The sequence below is a fragment of the Vespula pensylvanica genome, chromosome 16, assembly GCF_014466175.1.
Source record: "Vespula pensylvanica isolate Volc-1 chromosome 16, ASM1446617v1, whole genome shotgun sequence".
NCBI classification, from domain to species: Eukaryota; Metazoa; Arthropoda; class Insecta; order Hymenoptera; family Vespidae; genus Vespula; species Vespula pensylvanica.
The window spans coordinates 4,758,002-4,781,283 of record NC_057700.1 but is presented as its reverse complement, the minus strand read 5'-3'; the positions used below and the strand labels follow the sequence as shown (position 1 = coordinate 4,781,283).

The window sequence follows — 23,282 nt, the reverse complement described above, 5'->3', positions numbered from 1 at the left end:
AAAATTCCAAATAAACTAGACATATATAAATACAATATGGCCAAGATTATTTAATAATGATAGTTAATAATATTTGATGGCTATTCTAATTAATAAAAACTATAAAATACATTTAATTCGAATGTTTATTTATCGATATTTAACGCAATAATTTTCTTCGGACTTCATCTAGCATTATTAATTAATATGTCAAACTGAAAATAATACTTTTGTACATTATATAAATAGTAATTATATAATACATTACATTTTTATATTATATAAATTATAATATATAACATTATCTTTAATAATAATATAAGTTTTATAAATGAACGGTATATAAGGAATAATATTTTTATATATAAAAATAGAATATAATGAAAGTATTTTATAACTTGTCAAATTTTGTTATAATTGTCTCCTAATTTCTGATATAAATATTATGAACATCTAATACGATAAATAGCACATCATCACCTTTCAAGTCAGCATTTCTTGCGAGAAAAACATTTGAGGCTACAGATATATATTACATTTTTTAATAAATCGTATATATTTGATTTGATAATACAAAAATTTTAATAATATTTCGAAGAGAAGACAACAATTACATTTATTTTTTAAACAAGCTCTTTTAACATTTTCTCCTAGCTTTTGCTAATACTTACATATACCATATTGAAATGTTCTTCAAACTCTCTGGAAACATTTACTGGTTATTCTGATAAATTTAGCTTTTAATATATCTACAAAAAAGAAAATAATATAAGAATTAAATTTTCATCAATGTATATATGTATGTATAATGTATGTATAATAGTTATATTACAAGATGAGTAATTTATATCTCTAGATTTATTGATACATACTAATCAGTTTTCCAAATTTTGTTAAGAAAAGAAATTCCATATTCCAATCCGAAGACCATGGATAAATTTAATGTAAGAGAATTTAACAGACACAGATGAGCTCAATAAATGCTGTAAGATCTATTTCTTCGTGTAGTTACAAAACATTCTAAAAAACTGTATAAAAGATATTTATAATATTGCATTTCTCTATATGAATATTATTCATTATATTATTTATTTATAATACTTATATTATTATCTAAGATAATGTTAAGAATATAAAGTTGCTAAAAGTAATTTGTCATGTATAACTATAAAGATGTTATTTTCAGTTGGACATACTAATTAATAATGTTGGAAGAAGTCAAGGGACTTCATGAGAAAATATTGAATTAAATGTGGATAGAGAAATGTTTGAGTTAAACATATTGTAGGGGTTATCATTAATTCTAATAGCCATAAAATATTGCTTATGTTCAAAATGATCTTGAGCAAATTGTATTTATATCTAATTTATTCTAAATTTTTTATGCATCTTACTTTGCAAGTTATACTGGTTGCAAAGATATATTGTATGTTGTAATATTTTTAAATAATAAACAATTTATTTTGTATTCACATTTTTAATTTGTATTCTGTTATTTTGTTTAATTTTTCTACAAAACTGGTATTATATAATAACCCTTAAAAAACAGAATAGTAATGATAATTATGAAAATACAATTAACTCAAACATTTCTCTACCCACATTTAATTCAATATTTTCTCATGAAGTCCTTTGACTTCGTCCAACATCATTAATTAGTATGTCAAATTGAAAAATAAGATTTTTATAAATATACACTACCAATTATTTTATACAAGTTTTATACTTCTAACATAGACTTAAATAATATTATGAACAATATAAATAAATGATATAATGAATAATATTTTCACAGAGAAATAAAATATAATAAAAGTCTTTTATACTTTATCTTATAATACATGTGCCGTGTTCTTGAATCCCACTGGGAGCACCCACTGATCATCCAGACATCTTTCATGTATCTGAAAAAGCCAAAACAATATAAAAATTAGATTTCTATTAATATTGAACGATATATATGTGATCGATGATGTTAATAAAATAAAAGATTCATTAAAGAAGATTAACAAAAACTATACAGAAAAATAAAGAATCGCGTCTTAATTGCTTTATGTTTTTTTTGGAACTATCTTGTTTCGATTGTCACGTTCGTTTCTCTTTTGTTCTTTCGTTTGAAGCCTTCACTCTTGTGTACACGCAAACGTACAGACACATTCATTCAGTGAATCAATCGCTTATGCATGCCACTCGCTTATGCGTTACACGAAGAAAGCATCGATTAAAATTCTCGATACTACATATATGTATAATGTATATATCATTATATTTCTACATTTACTGTTACTTACTAATATGTTTTCCAAATTTTGTTAAGAAAGGTAATTCCATATTACAATCCAAAGACCAAGGGTAAATCAAATGTAATAGAACATAACATACAACGATGAATTCAATATATACAAAAGGGTGCATTTCCTTGAGTTGTTTTTACAAACAATTCTAAAAAACTTGATAAGTAATAATCAATGATTTATTACCTTTCTCTGTACTTGTCGTTAAATAATAGCAATTATCCCTGGAAAGTAAACAGAGAGCATAAAAATAAAATTTTGAAATGTTGAAATAAATTATCAACAGATTTATATCGATGTATAGCGAAAAAATAATACTTTTATTTTTATGCAATGCAACTTTATATGCACAATACGTTTGAACAACTGCCATCATGGATTGCCAACAGGCTCGCAGAGAAAAAAAATGAATACTCTTGTCATGTTTCTCGAGAATTCAATGCTGACGCATGTATACAAGTAGTTGATTCCATGTGATTATGATTCGCAAAAAGCAACCTTCACTAGTATCATTAATGAATTATTTATAATAATTCTTATAATAATTATGATACGAATATTTATATTTATATGTTTATTAAAATTTACATTCAACTGAAAAAGAATTTTTTTTTCATAAATCAAATTCTGTATTACAATTCGAAAAGCAAGGATTAATCTAATAATACTTTTAGTCATGCCTCGAATCAGAGATTTATTTATAAAAAACATGAAGAAATGAATTCATGTCGGTAACATGCTCCGAAATATAAAACAAGACAATTAAAATAATATAATAACCGAAATATATTCTTGATTTTTTGTTTTGTTATTTGATATATTTTTGATTGATCTTGCTTACCGCCGGCGCATACTCTCTCTTTTAATTTCATTGGATTTGTTTGTAAAAAATCGCATTGGCTTATTGCTCGATATAGATTGACTAAGAGCAATACTAAGATCTCTCATCAACTCTAAACGATCGAGATGGGACTGTTTAATTTTCAAGATATCGGATTTTTTCGAATCCGTTGCCTACACGTGCTCTCAGATATACTTATTTAGATTGTTTTTTTATAAAATTCGAACTTTTCATTTTCATTCTCTCCTGGCTCATAGAAAAAAAATAAACGTATGCGTATTCTATCTTTGAGTTGTTTCTCCAATAATTGATCGTTATTATCGTTGCGACACGTTTCTTATCGCAAACGATATCTGTCTATTGTCGGTTAGACGATTTACCAAGTTAAAGATCCAGCTCTGTGCGTTTTGGTTTCTTGAATTCTGATATTGAATAGTTGAGTGATTTAGTAGAAAATGGAGGTGTGCATATATTTTATGATTTCTTTAAATAAAAGTCTTCGAATTTTGTAGTCCTTAGCGATCTCAAAGTTTTATGACAAAAGAACACTGATGCTTCCAATAAATACCAAAAACTCCTTTTCTTTAGATAAATACAAAAAATTGTTGAAAACTGCATAAAAAATGTTTATAATATTTTCTTTTATATTAATATTATTCATTTGCTTATAATATTTATAATTTAACTTCGTCAATTTTTAAAATTATCTGATGAAATGTTCAAAGAATATCCTCTATCAAATAAAAATATTTTTGTAAAATTGATTTTTTTAAACTTACTAGTTATATATAACACCTTAACAAAATTGAAATTTATAAAATAAAACTTTTTCTTATATTTTAAAAAAATATATATTTTAATTTTCTGAATTTTATTCGTTATATCATTTCTTATAATACTTATAATATATATATATTGTTATGTCCCGAATTGTATCACGCAGCAAAAGGAATTATTCTATTTTAACGCGTTTACTACAATCTGGTTAGTGCGAAGCTTTACTCGAGAATAAGACTAATAATTAATTTAGATACAAGAATATCATTAGATACAAGATACGAATATAGTTGTAGAGTTCACAGATCGAGACTGAGTATCCGTAAGTGTTGCGTTACCTTTTTCTGAAGAATTCTGCCTTTCCGGTAGGATAATGTTCGTGCTCTTAGCATTGATAAGCCTTTTGTTCTATTCGATCGATTTGTTGAAATGAATACTTAAGAAAAAATACTCATCAGGAATGACGATGTTCGATAAAGTCTATATGAATGTAATTAATCAACATAACTGTCACTTCTTTCTAATTGGGATATATTCGGGTTTGGATACAATGAATGAGACTGAGACTTTAACAGAGTTCGGAATTCGGATACAGAGACTGAGACTGCAATCTTACTTCAAGTCAATTAACAGACTAAACTAATGAACGAACAAAAACAACCGCAGCGTTTGACTGACGCTCTACCTTATATACTTCATGTACTTGCTAACCATGCGTCGAGGTGGGTCATACTCTGCACGCTATGCTACTACACGGGCTGTTTTGCACGAGCGTCCACTGGCCTTGAGTAATCTCATATCCTATTGTCTTTTCATACATGCATCAGCTAATTTTCGGTGCAGTTTAGTCGGAGACTGTATGTATCGCTTTATGCATGTTTGCTGGCCTTGGGTACAGTATAAATTGAAGCTCAACAGGTCACCCCTCCACACGCGATCGCTTACCTTGGGCACAACATAGTCTTACAATATATACTGTCATTCTGCTGACCTTAGTATGATAGTCAATCTGTTAAATTCACTAATAATTCACTATTTGTAAGAAATTTAAACACACACAAGTACACAGAAACTTGCCTGTATATATATATAAGAATTTAACAGCTTAACTATCGTACTAAGGTCAACAAAATATAATAATATATATATATATATATATATATACATATATATTATTAGAATATAAGGAAATTATATTCTATATAAATACGTTTAATTATATATTCAATTTAACTATAATAAAATATAGATATTATTTATATTTATATTATTATCCTTATATACAACATAAGGAAACTATATATTACATTTTGTTATATATTCAATTTAGCTATAATAAAATGTAAAAATTAAAATTTACAATGAAAAGTTAACAATTCATAGATAAAATAACGTTTAGAATGTAAGTTTTACATCATGGAGATTTTACAGACAAGACATGGTTATTTAAAGACAAATACATTCCATAAGTGAAAAATATTCAATTTGATTACTTGTTAGTTAATAACAACCCATTAATTTTTTTAATCTTTGTACCGTATCTTCTGTATTCGGAATCTTCCATTCATTTCGCGTATAATATTTTTTTTTAAAATGTTTCATCGAAAAATATTTGGCGTGCATGATATTTCGTCGATATTCCAAAATTTGTCGAATTATATATTATTAATTTTCTTTTGTCTCTCATTATTCAATACTCTTTCAGGGACAAATCAGTCCAGGTAGATTGTTTCCATGTCTAGCGACTGCATCGTTATATATAATTATTATAATGACGATAATGACATATAAAAAGTTTATATAACATCTTACTTCTAAAAGATCATCAACACCTTTAGATCTGTCAAATTCAAGGTCGGCCAATAATTATACTTCGCGGTATAATAAACCCCATTTAGTACGCGACATAAAAAAAAAATAAATACTTTTGAGTTATTACTTTCATATTATTATGTCTATCGTAAAATAATCACAGAAAGATTTCATAATTAATCACGTTCGTTAAATTATCAATATTGTCCAAAATCGTTTGTTAAAATTATAAAAATGACAATAATACATTATGAAGATATATAGAAGAAACATGCATGATAAAACATAAGATTCGATACTCTCTATCCTCATCGATGTCGCTGCAGAGATTTGATTCTGTTTTATTCCCACAATTTCAACATTTTTTATAATTATTTTATTATACTTTGTTCCATATACATTTTCTATAATTGAATGTTGCTAAATATATTTCATAACCTCTTTAATTTTCATAGGCAGATTTTGAGATTTTGACTAACACTTTTTTACAAAGTAGAAATTCCGTGCTCGACAATAAAGAGACATATGTTATCTTTACCATGTCGGTAAATCTTATCTACATTGTACAGTCGGTAAAAGAGCTGAAACACGCAGGACGGCTTCATGCAAAATAATAGTATCTTGATATAAATGCTACAATAAAAACAGTACATTTTAGTATATAGTATGTTTCTGAATATTTTCATCTAAACATTATTTCAGAAATTATTTTGAATAAAAATTTGCATTTTTATATAATAACCAGAACCGAGTCTAATTAGCGAACTTTCAAATAAATAAAATAAAATTAAAAGAAATGAAATATTCTTTTTCCGTAAGTAATTTATTATCTAAGGAAATTGTATAACAATAGATAGACAAAACAAAAACAAAAATCGAATTTTCGATTTGAAAAATCATGAAGAAACAAATAAGAACGTTGCGTATTAGATGAAGTATATAAGAATATATAGAAATAATTCGTTTTGAATACAAAAAATGTTTCAGTCAATGGATTAACAATAAACGATTTAATGGTCCAAAACTATTTATTAGAAATTTAGAAACAATGGTAATATATTATGAAAATATCTATAACAAATATACATACGTAAGCAAATTCACTCAGTATTTTCTATCAAAATGCATTACACATACATAAAACAAGAACTTGAACTTAAACGATTTAAAAATCTATTGTACAAAATTGCTTAATTCTTTAACTATAGATTTAATTTAATTTATAGTTATTTCTCATTTTAAATTAACAAATTTTTATTTTTATTTTCGATATTTCTTTTTTGAATGAATTATTTTTTAAATTCTTTTTAAAATTTCATTATTTTCTTATTTTAAAACTCTTCTATTGTACTGTAAAATGCAATATAAATAATTTTAGCTTAGCATAACTAATTATTACATTATACATGTCAGATGTTTCCATAGTACTTTAACTAATCAAGAAAAAATCTCTTAAATCCCTAAAGCAACCTCATTTTATATGCCGAAATAATATAGGATCCTTATCCACTAAAATTCTCATGATTACTCATGTGTATTATCCTATTTATATCTGATAATAAATACTGTATATTTCTTATTGGTTTTATAAAAATAAACTCCTTTACTATGTTACCTATTTCTTTCTTTTTTGTTTTTTTTTTTTTACTTTTCTAAATTGATATCTAATTTCATAAATAACTTGAACGATATTATACAGCTCGTGATGTTTTTATTAAGTTCCAAAAGCTTCATATAATCTAAACGATGTTTCTTAAAATCCATTTCAATTTTGCATGTTTAACATTTAATCTGTCATGTGTATTGCTTAAGGAAATCTACTTAGCAGCAGGTAAAATTAAACATCATACGAAGTTTCTTAGTTAAAATGTAGCTTTGTAAGCAATCACATGTATTATTTATAATCATAATTATATTTCTATTTCTTCTTGCAAATATAGTAAAAATTTACTTATGTTATATCTTATTAAATTAAAGTTGACAGGTAATGGCTCTCTAATATCAAAATAAAATAATATATGGTAGACTTATTTCACCAAATCAAGTAATAACAGGTACATTATAAAATAAATTGTAAGAGCAGATTGTGAAAAACTAAAAAAATTCTTCTATTTCTTTCTTTTCTATCTTTATTAGTCCGTTCAATCGAATTTATTTCAATATATAATCTGTGAAACATTTTTATCACTGCGTATTACTACGAGCGAATTAATCGCTAGCTTATTATAGTCCTTCTTCCTTCGGTAACAGTAATTATGAGTTTACAGAACACGCATTTTGATCGTATCGGTAATTTTGTTAAATTAGAATCAACCGATCGTAATATTCACATAGTTGGGTCTTCGAGCCACCGATACGTTCACCCGCCCCTCGCAATTCTCTGATGTTTACTTTTCCTTTGTTTGTTCGAACAATTGAACGTCAGCTGACTAGGATCAATACTGCATCTACCGATAAAACAATTAAATTCTGTATGCGCCACTGGCGACCGATACAGTTGTTCGTTTTTTTGGCATATGAACTTATTATTATTGTTTTTTACTAATTGCTTTTAATTATCAGACCCTTTTCATCATTTTATCTTATGATACTCATTTTCATTGTGATAAACGAAATCTAAGAAACCTTACGCAATATATTTTCACATACATACGAATTGTATAAACCATATGTGTTTTTATATCTAATAGAAATCTACAATTTTATAAAGAAACGAATAAAAAAGTTTTAATCCTAAAATTATTAGACTGCACCATTGCATCTTGATGAGAGCGTCAATTATCAACAAAACAATGAGCTAATTACGTATGTAAATCCCCAAATAATATGATAGTTATATTTCCCAAATATTTTTCTTCGATTGTATACTTGGATACGAAACAGTTTTTTATTCGCATTTCTAGGAATATATTTTATATCTTAGAAAACATTTTTTGAGAATTGAAATGTGGTGGACCTGTTTTTTACAATTAAACATGATTAACCATGTGGTATGTAACTTATTTAATGCAGCTCTGAGTACTAAAGCTTCTTAAAAATTATGCTGGATGGCGCTAGGATCTCAAAAACTCGTTCGAATTTCAATGAATTCACCTTAAATATGTAGATTCTCATTCGTACTCTCAATAAAAATTTCGCATACCTCTGTATTATATGACAATGAGAAATATATATTTCTTAAAGTTGTCAAACGAAGCGGGAATATAGCCGCCATTTTTAAATCGAGTCGTACAGTTTAATTGCACTTGATTGTACTTTATTCCAAATAATCGTGTATGAATAAATCGATTAAAATTTTTCTTCGTTCATTTTCTCACGTTCCCTTAACATTTTCGAAGTATAAGTGTTCCTGAAATATTTATATTTATTAATATTTATATCAATCGCAAACTTTAATAGAAAACTACATAGACTTTTAAATACCATTAAAAAAGATGCACCAAGTAATAGACTCTTTAATCTTATATCGAGATCTAATGGAAAAGTAAGTAAAAAAGTGTAATCATGGATTGTATTATTCCACTGATGCATTAAAGAGGCCATTTGATGTGAACCATCGATTGAAATAATCTATAGAAATAAGAAAACAAATTTTTTGATTAGATACAAATTCCACGAGGGAATAATATTTATTAAAATATTTGATAGGAATGTTTTTTTATCTTTTTATTGTATTGAAAAATCTATAATACTTAATATTTAATACTGCAAAATGATGTAATATGCATGAGTCATGATATTATCTAAAGTCGTGAATTTCTTTTTCTTTTCCTCTCTATGTTTGACTATATATGCAAGTATCTATTATAGACTGTATCTTTTATAGACTATAATCAAAAATGGATTTGATCGAATCTAACAAAATTTTATACGAACGATATACCTACCGTATGAAAATGTGCTATCTGAACTCTCAGATTAATCATTTCAAGTACTTGAAAATAGCGATCGCAAAAGTCTACAATTAATTGTTAACTTTTAAAAAAATGGCTCAAGCAATTCTAATGAATTTATCGTCCGATATATTAGACAAGATTTTCGTTATTTTTCGAATTTTTATTCACATGAATTATTTAAACGTTTTTAGCCACGTGTATCGTTTTTGGTACACACTTAACATTATTTTCAAGTCAAATGATATATTGACAGACAAAGTAAAAGAAAACAATTATTGATATCACTAATACATGTACTATGATAAAGTTTGTAGCTCTTTTTAAGCCGTGTACCGATAAAAGTACTTACACGCGGCATAGTAATGAGTTATCAATTGTATAATGCAACTTTTTTTAATTATGCTCATTGGCTGTGCGATTGGTTACTTAAATATTTGCATTATTGTGAAAAAAAGCAAAGACAAAAGAAAATATTAATTGCTAAAAGTATACATTCGATTTGAATAGTTCGTTCAAATGGATATGATAAATGATGATTCGTCATGGACTTAATAAAGAAGTGACACCAAAAGAAAAGAATTAAAATGAGGAGAAATTAAAAAATAAGTAATTTTTTGTTGTTCTCGTACATTTTTAATATGAAGTAAACTTATTTATTCGTTATATTGTGTATTTTATAGTTCTAATATTTAATACTCTATTAAATAAAATAATTTGTCAGCTCGCAAAAAAACCAAAAAAATAAATAACTTTTACATATTTATCAAACTCCATAACGTGTAATGTTTCCGGCACATATGGTATAAAAATGACACTTATTCAAAAATTTGACAAGGAGTTAGTTCATTAAATGAAAGTTATTAAATTACAGTGTTACCTGAAATTGTGATTCCTTGTACATACAACAACTACATGCATTCGGTCCGTATATATTACACAAAGGTTTCCGTGAAGGATCGTAAACGGTAAAACTCGGGCCCAAGATGGAGAAATTTTGTTCCACACTCCCAATTAAATCCGTACTCGATACCGTAAGTTTCTTCGTAAATAAAAAAAAATATATTCAAAGTAGAATATGTATTAGAGATATTTAAAAAAATTATCGTACGTATGTCCTTGTTTATTTGGAAACCTACGTTTATTTTGAAAAATAAAATAAATAATACAAAAATACCTTCATGAAATGATATGACTATAATATTAAACAAAAATATATATCTATTTGAAAATAAATGTCGGGAGAAAATATAGCTTAGAACTTAAATTAGAAGTTTCTTGTAATTTAATTCTGGAATGTACACTTTCAATGTCTTTAGAGATTTCAAAGAAATTTGCTGTTTCTCGAAACGCAATTTTCGGAATTTTCTCGGAAGCAAATTAGAGATTGTCTTTCAATCTCATTAATATGAGTCTAAAGATTGGATATACTTTTAATTCTTTTAAAATATTCTAATTCAGTTTTTAATCATATCTCCTACGTTCTAATTCAAATATTTTTAATAAAACTACAGGCAAAATAATTGTTTAATTCGATTTGGAGAGCGCTTTTAATTCAATAGCTTCACGTTCGAAGCAATTGAGAAATTATAAATATGTGGATATTCAACACAATTGTATCTATAATTATATTAATATTTCACCAAAATAGATGATCATTTTAAAGACATCCTGTATACCGTTTTGTATATGTATGTGTGTACGTATATAAACATAGTAGAGAATGATATTAATATGAATGTCATCAATCAAGAACCAAAAATCAAGTGAAAACAATTCACAGGTTGAATAATTTTCAATGATCAACAGTTTTATCACAATTTTACAAACCTTCATTTGAAACATTTTTAAGATTCCTTTAAAAAGTAATATTTGAAATATTAAAAACTTATTTTTTTAAATAAAACTAAATTCTAATTGCATGGAATTGGTAACAATGAATTTTGTATCTTTCATGTACAAAAAGTTGTAAATATTACCGAATGATTATATAGATTTGCACAAAATTAATTCGGTAATTAACATATTAAATTAAAGAAAAAAAAAAGAAAAAATAAAAAGAATGATAATCTTTAAAAAATTGTTAACTATATATAACTTACGTGTACCGGTCCAGGCATATATTTCCATACAGGATTCTTCTTTATAACAAACGCCGTTTCTCCAGCTTGATCTAAGAAAATTAATGTAAAATCTGCAACTCTACATATGTAGCTTTCTTCGTTGTCCGCACGAGATTCCGTAGCTAAAAAGATTGTTTCACCTTTTGGTACTTTCACTCTATATTGTTTCTTATTTCCGGATAATCCAAATACTAAAAAATATAAATAGTTAAAGATGATTATTTTTCAGATGAATATAAAAATTCAATGAAATTCCAGATGAATAAAAAATTCGAAATATGCAATACGTCTAGATTGATTATAAATTAAAAGCCTGTTGAATATTTCTTTTATTAGTGGGAATAGAAAAGAAAAGTATGTCAAGAAAAGTTTCATAAGTTTATATGTAAAGTATTATTAAAATATAGAATACGAAATAAAACATCACCAACTATTGGTTAAATAGGAATTTGAATAATTGTTAGCTTTTCTTATGGAATATCTTATATTTTTTTCAATTATTAAATATTTTAATTAATTATCTTTAAAAAAATATTTAAAAAATATAGTCCTAAAGTTAATAATAAACAAAACATTAAACTGGAAAATATGCTGTGTTGTCGGAAGTAATAATACTAATCTTAATAAAACCAAAATTTATAAGAATTACAAGGGAAAATTATAAACGTCATTAATCAAATAACATCTAAAAACTTTTGTACAAAGAAGTACAAAAAAGTAACAAAATCTACAAAAAAGTATGTTTACAAGATGTCGATTGTACATACAAGAAAATGATGGATACTTTGAACACTTATTAAACGATCATTCAATTTCCGGTGTAATCAATAGTCGCGTGTTATATTCCACTCTTAAAGCATTTGACGCATGAAATTATGAAACATTTTTCTACTGCTCCTAACAAACGAAATATTCAACTGACCCTTAATTTATAATAATTCTATATAATTTCATATATATATATATATATATATATATATATATATATATAAGATATTAGATCTTCTGGAAAGTTTCTAACGATTTACGATACATTTCAATATTGATATTTCATATAGAAAGATACAGTTTTTTTTCCGATAATATTCATCTATTGTATTATACGTACAACGATATATCAAGAAAAAACATATATAAATATAAACAAAAACTCTTTTTAACAATATATATGTTACTGAATTACGTTATATCGAATGACATAATAAATTAAATTTCATATGAAAATTAATATATACATATGTCATAAACATATGCAACAAGATTACGTATACACGTATATCTACGTAATCATATCTTAAATTTTCATATTCGAAATTAACTTTTTGAAAGACCTTAATATCTTATATAGTTTCGGAGAATAAGAAATTTACGGCCGTTAAAATTGATTATTCTTTGAATTTCCAATTGTTCAACTCCAGCTAAGAAATGCGTTCCCGAGAGTACATTCAATTGTGATCTAGGTGTTGAGATCCAGTCCATAGTAGATATTGGTATTGGTCTTCTGCCCGAGTTATTTTCACCTGATTGTAACACCATAGAAAATATTTCTTATTCCAAAATAATCTAATAACGACAGAAGGATGAAGGTAGCGAAGGAACAAGGAAAATGTAACATTTCCGTACATAGTTACGTATAGATATAGATAGACGTACCTTGTGGCTGTACCGTGATAACAATCGGTCCTTGAAAAACCGGTGGTATACTAGATCTTTCTTGCTCCTCTAATTCCATATTTCCGTTTATTATAAAAATTATATGCGTCAAACTCAACAACCTTATTCTAAAAATTTATGCCGATTGTATCTAAGATCATCGTATACAGAAATTTCGCATATACATTTTGCTTATATATTTACGTACATATTCAACACACATTTATATATATTTCAACATTTCTCCACGATATTGAACGTTTAGATGATTCTCTATGATTTTGCGTTCAGTACACTTTCGTTTCTTCTTCTTTGTTGATGAAACAAAAAAGATTAATTTTAATTCGAACACTCATATTTTATGTCGTAATATATTCTATATATATTCTATATATATATATAAAATGAAAACATGCACTTTTAAGGGTATTACGTTGTTATTAAATTTTTTTAAAGATTTTCTAACGGAAAATATTTAAAAAAAGATAAATAAATATCTATATATATCTGTATATAATTAATCGAGTCGCCGACCATTAACACTGAAGTCAAAAATATTTTCTCACTGCCCTCGCTTATCCGTTATACTGTTATCTTTGATAAAATAAGACTTATCATGGCAACGGATAAGCGCTATCTTTCATCTACGTTATCCGCTTACCAAAAAAAAAAGAAAAATCTTGTTAGTGCGAACCAAACGACAAATTATTAAATAACAGGAAGATTTAAGACAAGAATAAGTAAGGAAGAAAAGGGGATGTTAGAAAGTTGATAGAATAGATTAATTATATGTATAGAAAATGATCACATCATAAAAAATTTTTATTTTTTTTATAATTTTTCGCTGTACTTATTAATCGTTGCTATTATGTATGCATATCGCGCTTCTCTCTTTCTCTCTCTTTTGAAAACTGCATCTTTCGATTTAGAAATTAGATTAGTATACGCGAGATTCCATGTATGTAGCTGACGTAGTAAAATGATATTCTATGAGAACAAAAAGTTTTCGTTACGAATTCTTGTTATATAACGAATATATATATATATATATATATATATATAAATGATGTGTGTGTGTGTGTGTGTGTGTGTATACGTAAGTACCTACCCTAAAATTTGTCCTTCATTTTTAAAGTAAACGCGAAATATGTATACGATATTTGTGGAATTTTAAGCACGCGCGATATATATATTCGTTTAAATAGAGGTGAGATATCATTTGATAAATATAAAAGATGATGAATTTGGAGAAACAAGATGATAAAGTCTAAAAACGTTTGTCAGATAATTATTATTGTCAAAAAGAATACATAATTCATTTAAAAAATCGTTTACCTAGCAAAATAGTTCAAAGAGTTAAAATTAATTAAAATCTTCGTATCCCTTAAACAGATATAAAATATAATAATACTATTTTTATGTGAAAACTATACGTAATACATTATACAATGTAATGTAATGTAATTGTATGTGGGTGCGCGCGCGCGCGTGTGTGTGACAGAAAATTTCCATGTCATACCCAGGAATGCAGGAATGCATCAATATAATGAAAAACTTCAATAAGGAACTCTAATAAAAAGAAATGTTATCTAGATCGATTAGTTTAAAATTAGTAATAATCTCGATGAGTTTGGTCACGTTATATGAATTTTCATCGTCACATTTTTTATCGTCACAATTAATACTACTTTTTCGACGTCACGGAGTCACAATGTCACGAATAAAGCATTAAATGCCAAATGTACTTAATGAAAATATACGATTTTATTCGTATTTTGTTGTTATTAAATTTTTAAAAAAAAGTTTTCTAATTCGAAAAGAATAATAAATAGATAAATAAATAAATAAATAAATATCAATAAAAATAAGCACGAAATGGACGAAAAAATCAACATTGTCAACATCGATCGGATGTATTACCATAATTCACGAGATATTCGTTACAATTTTCATTCTGCGGAATAAGAATGACACGTAATATTTTATTTACATTTCATATGAGTCATTATTTTTCATTTAATCAGAGAAGAAGATAAGCCCTTTCGAATAAAAACAGGAATACCAAATGCCCGTATAATTTTCTGGTTAGTATATTTCTCCAGGCACACCCCACACGCCTTTACTTGTTGCTGCTACCGGCAAACGGAGAGTTCCATGCGCGTTTCTATCGATCCTCAAGGGCTTCTATATAAAAGCTCGCGTCATAGGTGATCGTGGAGCAGAGAACGAATTCCATGTTTCGAGAAACCATCGCGCAAGAAAGAAAACGAGATATAGAAAAAGAAAGACGAATTAGAAGGACATTGAACACGATCATACGGCTTACGTTACGTGTCATGCGGATAAATTATTAAGAAAGAGAGAGGGAGAGAGAGAGGAAAAAGAGAAAAAGAGTGAGAAAGAGAGAGAGAGAGAAAGAGATAAATAAATTGGGAAAGAGAAAGAGAGAACAGTAAGTGAAATGATCGAAATCTGATTTATGTTTTCATTGTCCTATCATGTCAGCACGCTTCTTCTTCGTTTCTTGTCACCTTTTCCTTGATGTTCGTTCGATATTTTCATAGGATTGTATTCACGAGCGTGAATAATAATGTTACTTCGTATCATTCGCAATATGTTTATTTTTTTCTTTTTAATTTCTTTTTTCAGGTGTATGTTATATTTAATTTTAACTCGTTTATTTTTATATTTACATTAAAATTTTTTTATGGATTTTCATGGTAAATCGTGCATACCGTTTGTTAGTGTAAATATCATTATGTTATGCTCAAATATGCGTGTTAAATTGAATGTTTGGGGTTATTAGAAGGAAAAAAAATTAGTTTCATCAATATTTTTTATAACTTTATACTCGCCGATTGATTGTTCGATGTTACGGATCTTGCTTTTATTTTATTGATATATTATTATATTTTTATGAAAAAAAATTGACATTTCGCTGATCATTTTACATATTTTTCAAATTTATTGTACTTTCGTTAAACAAGATTTAAGTTATTGTTCGCGTTGCTTATTAAATCTTACGAGTTAAAAAGAGATTCGCAATATCGATTTTCTTTCATTGACACCAATAATCGACGATATTAAAATATAATGCATTAATTTTAAAGCAATTTGTTTCTCAATATGTAGCACGTTTTATTGATCTCACGTTGAGCAACAAATTATAGGCGTTCGATGACGTAAAATGAAAGATTATAATAGTCGTGTAAGATTCCTGTCGTACTATTTATTAATATAGGAAACCTATTATTAACATTATAAATATTTATATATATACTTATTTATTTATTACATTTAAATTATATATATATATATATATATCAATATTGAAGAAAATATTATTTTAGAACAGAAAACATTTTTCAACTATTGATCTTAGACTTTACACATCGATTACGTTCGTATCTCATTTAATTGTTATCAATCGTTGCATTCGAGTATATACCATTGCATCGTTTCAAGTATTTCATTAATATTTCTTCGTTTTGAAAAAGAACTTTAGGGAAGTCGGTATTAACCCAAATACGATTAAGCTCATTAATATTTCCATATTGAATAATTTAATAAATAGAAGTCTGATGAATGTAAGCATTTGATATTTATGCATTTTTGTTCTCTTGTGTGTTTTTTCTTTCCTTGTTTTGTTGCTGTTCTTCATTAGAGGGGTTAAAAAATCCAGTAAATCAAATAGTTTAATTCATTAAATTTATATTATTCCCGAATGAAATATACTTAATAATGATATAAGGACGATAAGGAAAGGCAGAAAATATTTGCCGTTTGCAGCTAACGGTTATTCCGTTCGCACCTAGCTTCCGTTCATCCATTTACCAGGACTTATTGATTTTTTGAATTAGCAGATGTTGGGACAGGGTTGGATTTTGACGCTCGTCAGCGTTGGAATAACGGCGCTCGCTCCTGCGCCCTATGGAACGAACGAAGAGTCCCTAAGAAGTGCATTAAATGCTGTTACGAGAAAGCAGATATCGTTGGAACCCGCCTCTCAAGAATATTACAATGATTTTCGTCCGCTCAAGTATCATAGAGACGATGTCGAGAGAATGTTCGAGAAGGAACGACAGGGCGATCGAGTTTTGCCAGAAGGAGACGAGGAACTTGAATTTTTACCAAATGGTAAGAACAAATATACGATAAAGCAGCGTTTCCTTAAATCTTCCTACGATGGAACATCTTACAAATCTTGAACTATTGCAAATTGTTTAATTCCGTTTGAAATTTATATTTTTGGATAAAAAAAATCATTTAATATTCTTATTAAATTTAAAATTAAAAAAAATTTATCTTATTTTAATTTTGGTCTACGCATGTAAAAAATTCTAACTAACTCATCACAACGCAATATCCCATATTCAGATCAATTGCAATTCCAGAGAACGGACAACTAGAAATGGTGGGTGACGGATTTCAAGGCGTAAACAACAAGTTGCTCGAGAAGTCAGTTATCGATTATTTGGAGAACGCGCAGGAGCAGGTAAAGTCTACTTTTCTTCGAGATTAAAGACAAAGAGAAAGGAAGAGAAAGGAAGCGAGAGAAGAGAAAAAGCTTAGGTTTATTAAACGCAAACTCGATAACTTTTAAAAATAACATTTCTATTTTTATTCAAAATCAAATATATAATAATCTTTAATACGTATGAGTATGTATAAGAATAACAATAAGTATAAGAATTATTTAAAAAGATAATTCTTAAAATTTCAGCCTATTCGAATTAAAATATTTTTGAAATTGTAAATTCGATCAAAACTTTTTGTTTAATTCCATAAAAAAAAAACAAGCTTCTTAATAGAAAGTATTAAGTACTATGGAAATAATTATGTAATAATTTTTTTTTCTACATAATTATACATTGTATAGACAGGAAGTCTGAAAAACAGTGAACGATTTACGTTACATATATCTATTTTTTAGACTTTCTTCTTTCAGCATGCACTTTATAATGTGCGAATACTTTTTTAAATAAAAGTATAGTAAGCGCATACACGCAGGAAATGATCGTTATACGGATCAATCTAAAGAAAAAATTGGTTTTCCTCGATAAAATTAAAAAAAGAAGAAGAAAAAACATTTCGATTGAAAATATAATTTTTGAAAGAGAAGCAAGTACTGTCCCGTGTTATACGTTTTTTTAGCATTTTTTCGGATAATTGCATTTACCATTAATTATTAATAATTTTAAAAGATTCTTTTTATTTTATTTGCAACTAAAAACTCTAATATATTTTTGAATAAAAATGAACAAAAATGTTATTCCAAAAATGATTGATTTCGCTTGAAAGATATATATATGTATTGATTATTGTTTCTTTAGGAACGAATACCATCTCTCTTTCGAGAACGCGAACGAAATTCCAATCATAAAAGGGGTAGCGTAACGGAAAATACTAATATAGATGGTCGAGAACTAGCGAAATTGTTTTTGGAAGAATTGCAAGACGATTATCCGTACGCTCAAACGGAAACCGAAGAAAATTATTTGGATACACCAATTTACGAGAAATACAGGACCAAGCAAGAAAACAAATTCTACGAGTTAGTATAACATTGACGTACACGTGAATTTTCATTCTTCGTAAAATAGTTTTACTAAGTTTTTTTTCTTTTATTTTTTACGTTAACCTTTTCATTCGGTATTATTACATAGCAGGAACGAAGGTCCAATGTCATGGAGCGAGCTTTTCGATAAAGGAGATTTGTTGTCAGGCGAAAGAAGAAAAAATAGCGAGGAAAATGATTTCTCGGATAAGGATACGGAACAGAGTGTCCTTTATTTCTTACCAACTGAACGGAGGAACGTAAATGCGAGATATCCTTTGGGCCGAGAGATCGACAAATATCGGACTTTGGGGAAACGTTATCCTGTAGCTAAAAGAAGCCCGAAAGAGTTTCAACAAGTAAAGAGACAAATTATGGATCCAAAGGTAGGTTTATTTTTTATCGACAGCTGACAGTAAGTGTTTTTTCTTTTTCTGTCTTTTTTTTTTTTTTAACGTTGTCGCAAAGCTTCGTAAAATATTTGTATTATTTGCATTTTCTTTAAAGGTCGCGCAAGATCTAGGAGCATTATTCGGCACCACTCTGAATACTCGTAATTATACACGTCCGCATAATCACGACCACGACCATGACCATGAGCACGATCGCGACCATGACCATAATCACGATCACGACCACGACCACAATTACGATCACGGTCATGAAAATATTCGGGTCAATACGTCGGAAGCTCCAGAGGTAATTCCTATTTCCAAGGGTCAAAAGGAGAACGTCACGAAGATCAATACATCAAAAGGGAAAGACATCGAAGTGAAAAAGAAGAGTACCGATTGGTCTCAATATTTTGGTATCGATCGTAGGAAGAAAAAGACTACTTTCTTGGCCAGGCCAGGTACGCAAGATCAAGATGACGAATGGATGTTACAACGATACTATGAGGTATATTTCTTTTTTTTCTCTCTAAAATCATTAACACATTCACCGATAACCATTACTAAGTTTTTCGTTAAGACAACTTTTCTTCTTTTTACGCCATAAGAATGAAATAAATATCTTACGTATTATATTTTTGTCCAATTCAATATTTGTATATTTTGTATTACTTTTTTGTAATACTGCATTATTTTTTTAATATACGACACGCAATTCAGAAGGGATAGATGAAAAGTCCGTCAAAATATTCTTAACGGTGAATGAGTTAATACTAACTTGCTTATAAAGGAAACAATAACTTTATCCATCATCGAAGTGTTGTATGAATTCATTTTTTAATAGAACATGGCCGAAAATTTGAAACACCCCGAACGAGAATCCGAGAGTGAGAACCACGAGAGGAAGGAGAAAATTAATCAGATATATGCGATGTTGAATAATGTCGGTATGGATTTGGAGAAGGTTTGTAAAAAAAAAATAAATAAATAAATCAATCAATTATTGATACAAAAATATTTATATCATAGAATATTTAGAATATCGTTATAATTAAACACGATATTGTAAAAAGTTTGATTGTATTTATATCTTTCACTAATATTGTGATATAATATTAGATCATACACTAATATTTCACTAATACCTTATTATTCAGGCAAAAGATCAGATCATGAACCGACTAGCGGCTGCATATTCATTAGAAAAGATGCGTAAGGCACTGAATGAATTTAGAAACAGCTTAGCTGCTCGTAAAGAAGCTCAAAAGGCTGCTTACGCCCGAAATAATTTGACACAAAACCTTCGTAATGACGAGAGTATTCAAAAAAACGAAAAAAAGCAGACTAGCTTCAATATAAACATGAACGATGGTACATATATATTTCATATATACATACACACACGTGCGCGTGCACGCACACAGATGCATATATATATATATATATATATGATAAATATATTGTTTTCTTTCTTTTTTTATTTATTTAGCTTTGGACGAGAACAAGAACTGTCCGGATGTTGAGGAGATCGAACGACAATGTAAGATTGTCGACAATTTAACTGGAGATAACAGTCAGATGCTATACTTACCATGCGTTATGCTTCAAATATGTAAAGCTTGCGTATGTATACAACTTATCTAAGTAATTCATAGCTAAATCCCTTAATATTTATCCACATTTCTATTTATATACTTTTACGCTTAATCATTTTCCTTGGCTACTATTTATGGGATCATTCAACATCTTAATATGGTTAAACATTTGATTAAAATTTGGTCAACATTTTAACTATGTGATCAGTATTGTAATAAAATATCACTAAATTTGTAACAATCCAAACGCAAGATGCAATCTTGACAGTTAATTCTTTATACTAACTACAATAATATATACTATTTCTTTTACAAAATATTTATCATTAATTAATGAAATAATGACCAAACAAATAAAAGTGTTTATCTTTTATGATCAAATTTTCTGTATCATATAAAACAAAAAAGTTAAAAAAGAATTGAAATCAATTCTCCGAAAACTTGAAAGTAGTTTCTCTTTTCTTCATCGTCAAATGATATTTAAAATAAAATATTAATATACGTGTATATATATATATATATTAATTAATTTTGATTTTATATGACCTATCTAACGACTCGTATCTAACTGTGATACCACTGATGAACATCAAAAAATGTCGTCGTAGAAGCGTCTATGAAGCGCAAAGATTTAACATATATATTAACTATATAAAAATTATTTATAATTATAAAAAATTATAAAATTTTCTTCGTTACAGATACCAAATGAAATAGATGAATGTTTAATGAATTACGCGATAGAAGTGCGTAAAGTTTGTAACAATCAAAACGAGAAAGGAGCTCTTACGGAAAACGAATTTTGTGTCACAACAGCCCTAAATCTAATGCAATTGCAACCAAGTGTCGCTACCTCCTTACAATGTCGTATCAACAAGGAATCCTGTCTACATCGATATTATTATCGTTATCGACATCGTTATCTCCGCCATCCTCAACATGTCAATTATCTTTCTCATGAAAGTTACGATTCCCCGATATCGCAACTATCAGAACGATAAGAGATCATTCGAATATCGATCAGGCAATCGTATTGCAAATACGTGGATAAATAAATAGGCAGGTACAATAAAAATAAAAAAAGAAAAAAAGAAAAAATAATGTGTCCACTATAATTGCGTGCACTCGAATTGAAACGCGATCTATATGTTACCCTCTTTTATTTTTAGTCATCGTTCTTCGCGTAAAGACATTAAGGATTAAAATATTATTCGAAATAAGAAGCTTCTATTATTTCTTTCAGGATCGCCATTCACTTAAGTAATAGAAAAGATGTAAAAAATTTTAATCGTTAAAGTTGATTCAAGAGCACATCAACATTTGTTAGCACGTAATGATTTCTATCCTGTTCTGTTCGTAACAGAGCTTATCTAACTATGTGACTTTATTTTATAAATAAGTACTATATTTTACAATGTAAACAACGTACATATGTATATCGGTTTAATATCCGTTTACTTTTGTTTCTTTCGTTTTCTTTTTGTATCGAGAGATGCTACTCATCTGGACAATTAGGATATTCTTTCATATCATTATACTTATTTTGAGTAAGCAAAAAATCATATACGAAAGATGAAGACAATAATTAATGACTGAAATTTATGAATATTTTTATCTGCTGATCTTATATTATTATTTACACAACTACCAATAATTAATTGTAGAAGAATTCTTCCTTAGTACATAATGATGAGCGTTGACATATTACATATTAAAAATATGATCAAAGTCCGGATGAGTGGCTCGAATGAGATCAGAATTGAACAATATAATGGTAAACGTACAAAGATGTACTCATTAAATGCGGCAATTAATATAATTAATATGAAATTCTTCCAAAATGCACTATTATCAGCAATACAAATGGCAAGTACGAGAAAGATGTGTCCGAATTCTGTATGTGATTTCAACATATATATTTTTGTCTATATATATTTTATGCAAGAAACCGAAAAAAAAGAAAAGAAATCTAAGATATAATCTGTAGTACAACAATACAAATCCTCTTGTCTCTCAAATTCATTATCAAACTTTTATCGATAAAGAGCATAACAATATACATTAATGTCTATATTGAAAAATGTTTAAGAATAAATTAAAAGTATCGATTATATTTTTGTGCAATATTTGAACCCATCTTTTATAATAATAATATATCTTATGTTTGCATTGACATAATATTAACATTCTATATGTCAGTCCTATAATCGAAATATAATAAATATATTTAAACATATATGTCTCATTTCCTGTAATTTATAATCAATATAAAAATAGCAACAATATATATATAAATAAATAAACTGGATGATGAATAATCACTAGTATTTGAAATATTTCAATTAAATATAATATATTAATAAATA

The 23,282-nt window shown here is 27.5% G+C and overlaps 2 protein-coding genes and 1 long non-coding RNA gene across 7 annotated transcripts; 1 reads left to right on the top strand and 2 right to left on the bottom strand.

Moving 5' to 3' along the window:
• Window positions 1–402: 402 nt before the first annotated feature.
• On the bottom strand, window positions 403–4,941 carry LOC122634838. Its single transcript, XR_006328481.1, has 6 exons — window positions 4,577–4,941; window positions 4,230–4,371; window positions 2,271–2,497; window positions 1,806–1,883; window positions 852–1,007; window positions 403–728 (listed from the first exon to the last, which is right to left on the bottom strand). It is a non-coding gene; the product is annotated as an uncharacterized LOC122634838 (long non-coding RNA).
• A 2,873-nt stretch (window positions 4,942–7,814) lies between these two features.
• On the bottom strand, window positions 7,815–13,737 carry LOC122634837 (phospholipid scramblase 2-like). Of its 4 annotated transcripts, none has more exons than XR_006328479.1 (7): window positions 13,373–13,737; window positions 13,090–13,239; window positions 11,699–11,910; window positions 10,477–10,638; window positions 9,127–9,273; window positions 8,846–9,052; window positions 7,815–8,659 (listed from the first exon to the last, which is right to left on the bottom strand). XR_006328479.1 is itself a non-coding variant. In XM_043824185.1 (7 exons), the coding sequence occupies exons 2-7, from the start codon at window positions 13,449–13,451 to the stop codon at window positions 9,017–9,019; spliced, it is 786 nt and encodes a 261-aa protein (XP_043680120.1). In that variant the 5' UTR covers window positions 13,452–13,500; window positions 13,581–13,737; the 3' UTR covers window positions 7,815–9,016. The 4 variants fall into 4 exon arrangements, 2 of the variants coding, with proteins under 2 accessions (XP_043680120.1, XP_043680119.1); XR_006328480.1 differs by having other exon boundaries at window positions 7,815–8,150; XM_043824185.1 differs by having other exon boundaries at window positions 7,815–9,052; window positions 13,373–13,500; window positions 13,581–13,737.
• Window positions 13,738–15,579: 1,842 nt separating this feature from the next.
• LOC122634833 (stress response protein NST1) lies at window positions 15,580–23,027 on the top strand. 2 transcript variants are annotated; one of them, XM_043824175.1, is made up of 10 exons: window positions 15,580–15,824; window positions 17,236–17,509; window positions 17,767–17,867; window positions 18,706–18,926; window positions 19,042–19,315; window positions 19,437–19,829; window positions 20,166–20,285; window positions 20,479–20,692; window positions 20,811–20,944; window positions 21,618–23,027. In XM_043824175.1, exons 2-10 carry the CDS (start codon window positions 17,236–17,238, stop codon window positions 21,915–21,917), a joined length of 2,031 nt encoding a protein of 676 aa, XP_043680110.1. In that variant the 5' UTR covers window positions 15,580–15,824; the 3' UTR covers window positions 21,918–23,027. The 2 variants fall into 2 exon arrangements, with proteins under 2 accessions (XP_043680110.1, XP_043680111.1); XM_043824176.1 differs by having other exon boundaries at window positions 17,233–17,509.
• The last annotated feature ends 255 nt before the right edge of the window (window positions 23,028–23,282 follow it).

Bases quoted from the DNA above. Each gene is read 5' to 3' on its own strand.
- LOC122634837 (XM_043824184.1), bottom strand. From the start codon at position 13,451: ATGGAATTAGAGGAGCAAGAAAGATCTAGTATACCACCGGTTTTTCAA. The intron at 13,240-13,372 runs GTACGTCTATCT...TGTTACAATCAG, and splicing joins TATCACGGTACAGCCACAAG to GTGAAAATAACTCGGGCAGA. The intron at 11,911-13,089 runs GTAAATTTCTTA...TATATTTTTTAG, and splicing joins AATAATCAATTTTAACGGCC to TATTTGGATTATCCGGAAAT.
- LOC122634833 (XM_043824175.1), top strand. From the start codon at position 17,236: ATGTTGGGACAGGGTTGGATTTTGACGCTCGTCAGCGTTGGAATAACG. The intron at 18,927-19,041 runs GTTAGTATAACA...ATTACATAGCAG, and splicing joins CAAGAAAACAAATTCTACGA to GAACGAAGGTCCAATGTCAT. The intron at 19,830-20,165 runs GTATATTTCTTT...ATTTTTTAATAG, and splicing joins TGTTACAACGATACTATGAG to AACATGGCCGAAAATTTGAA.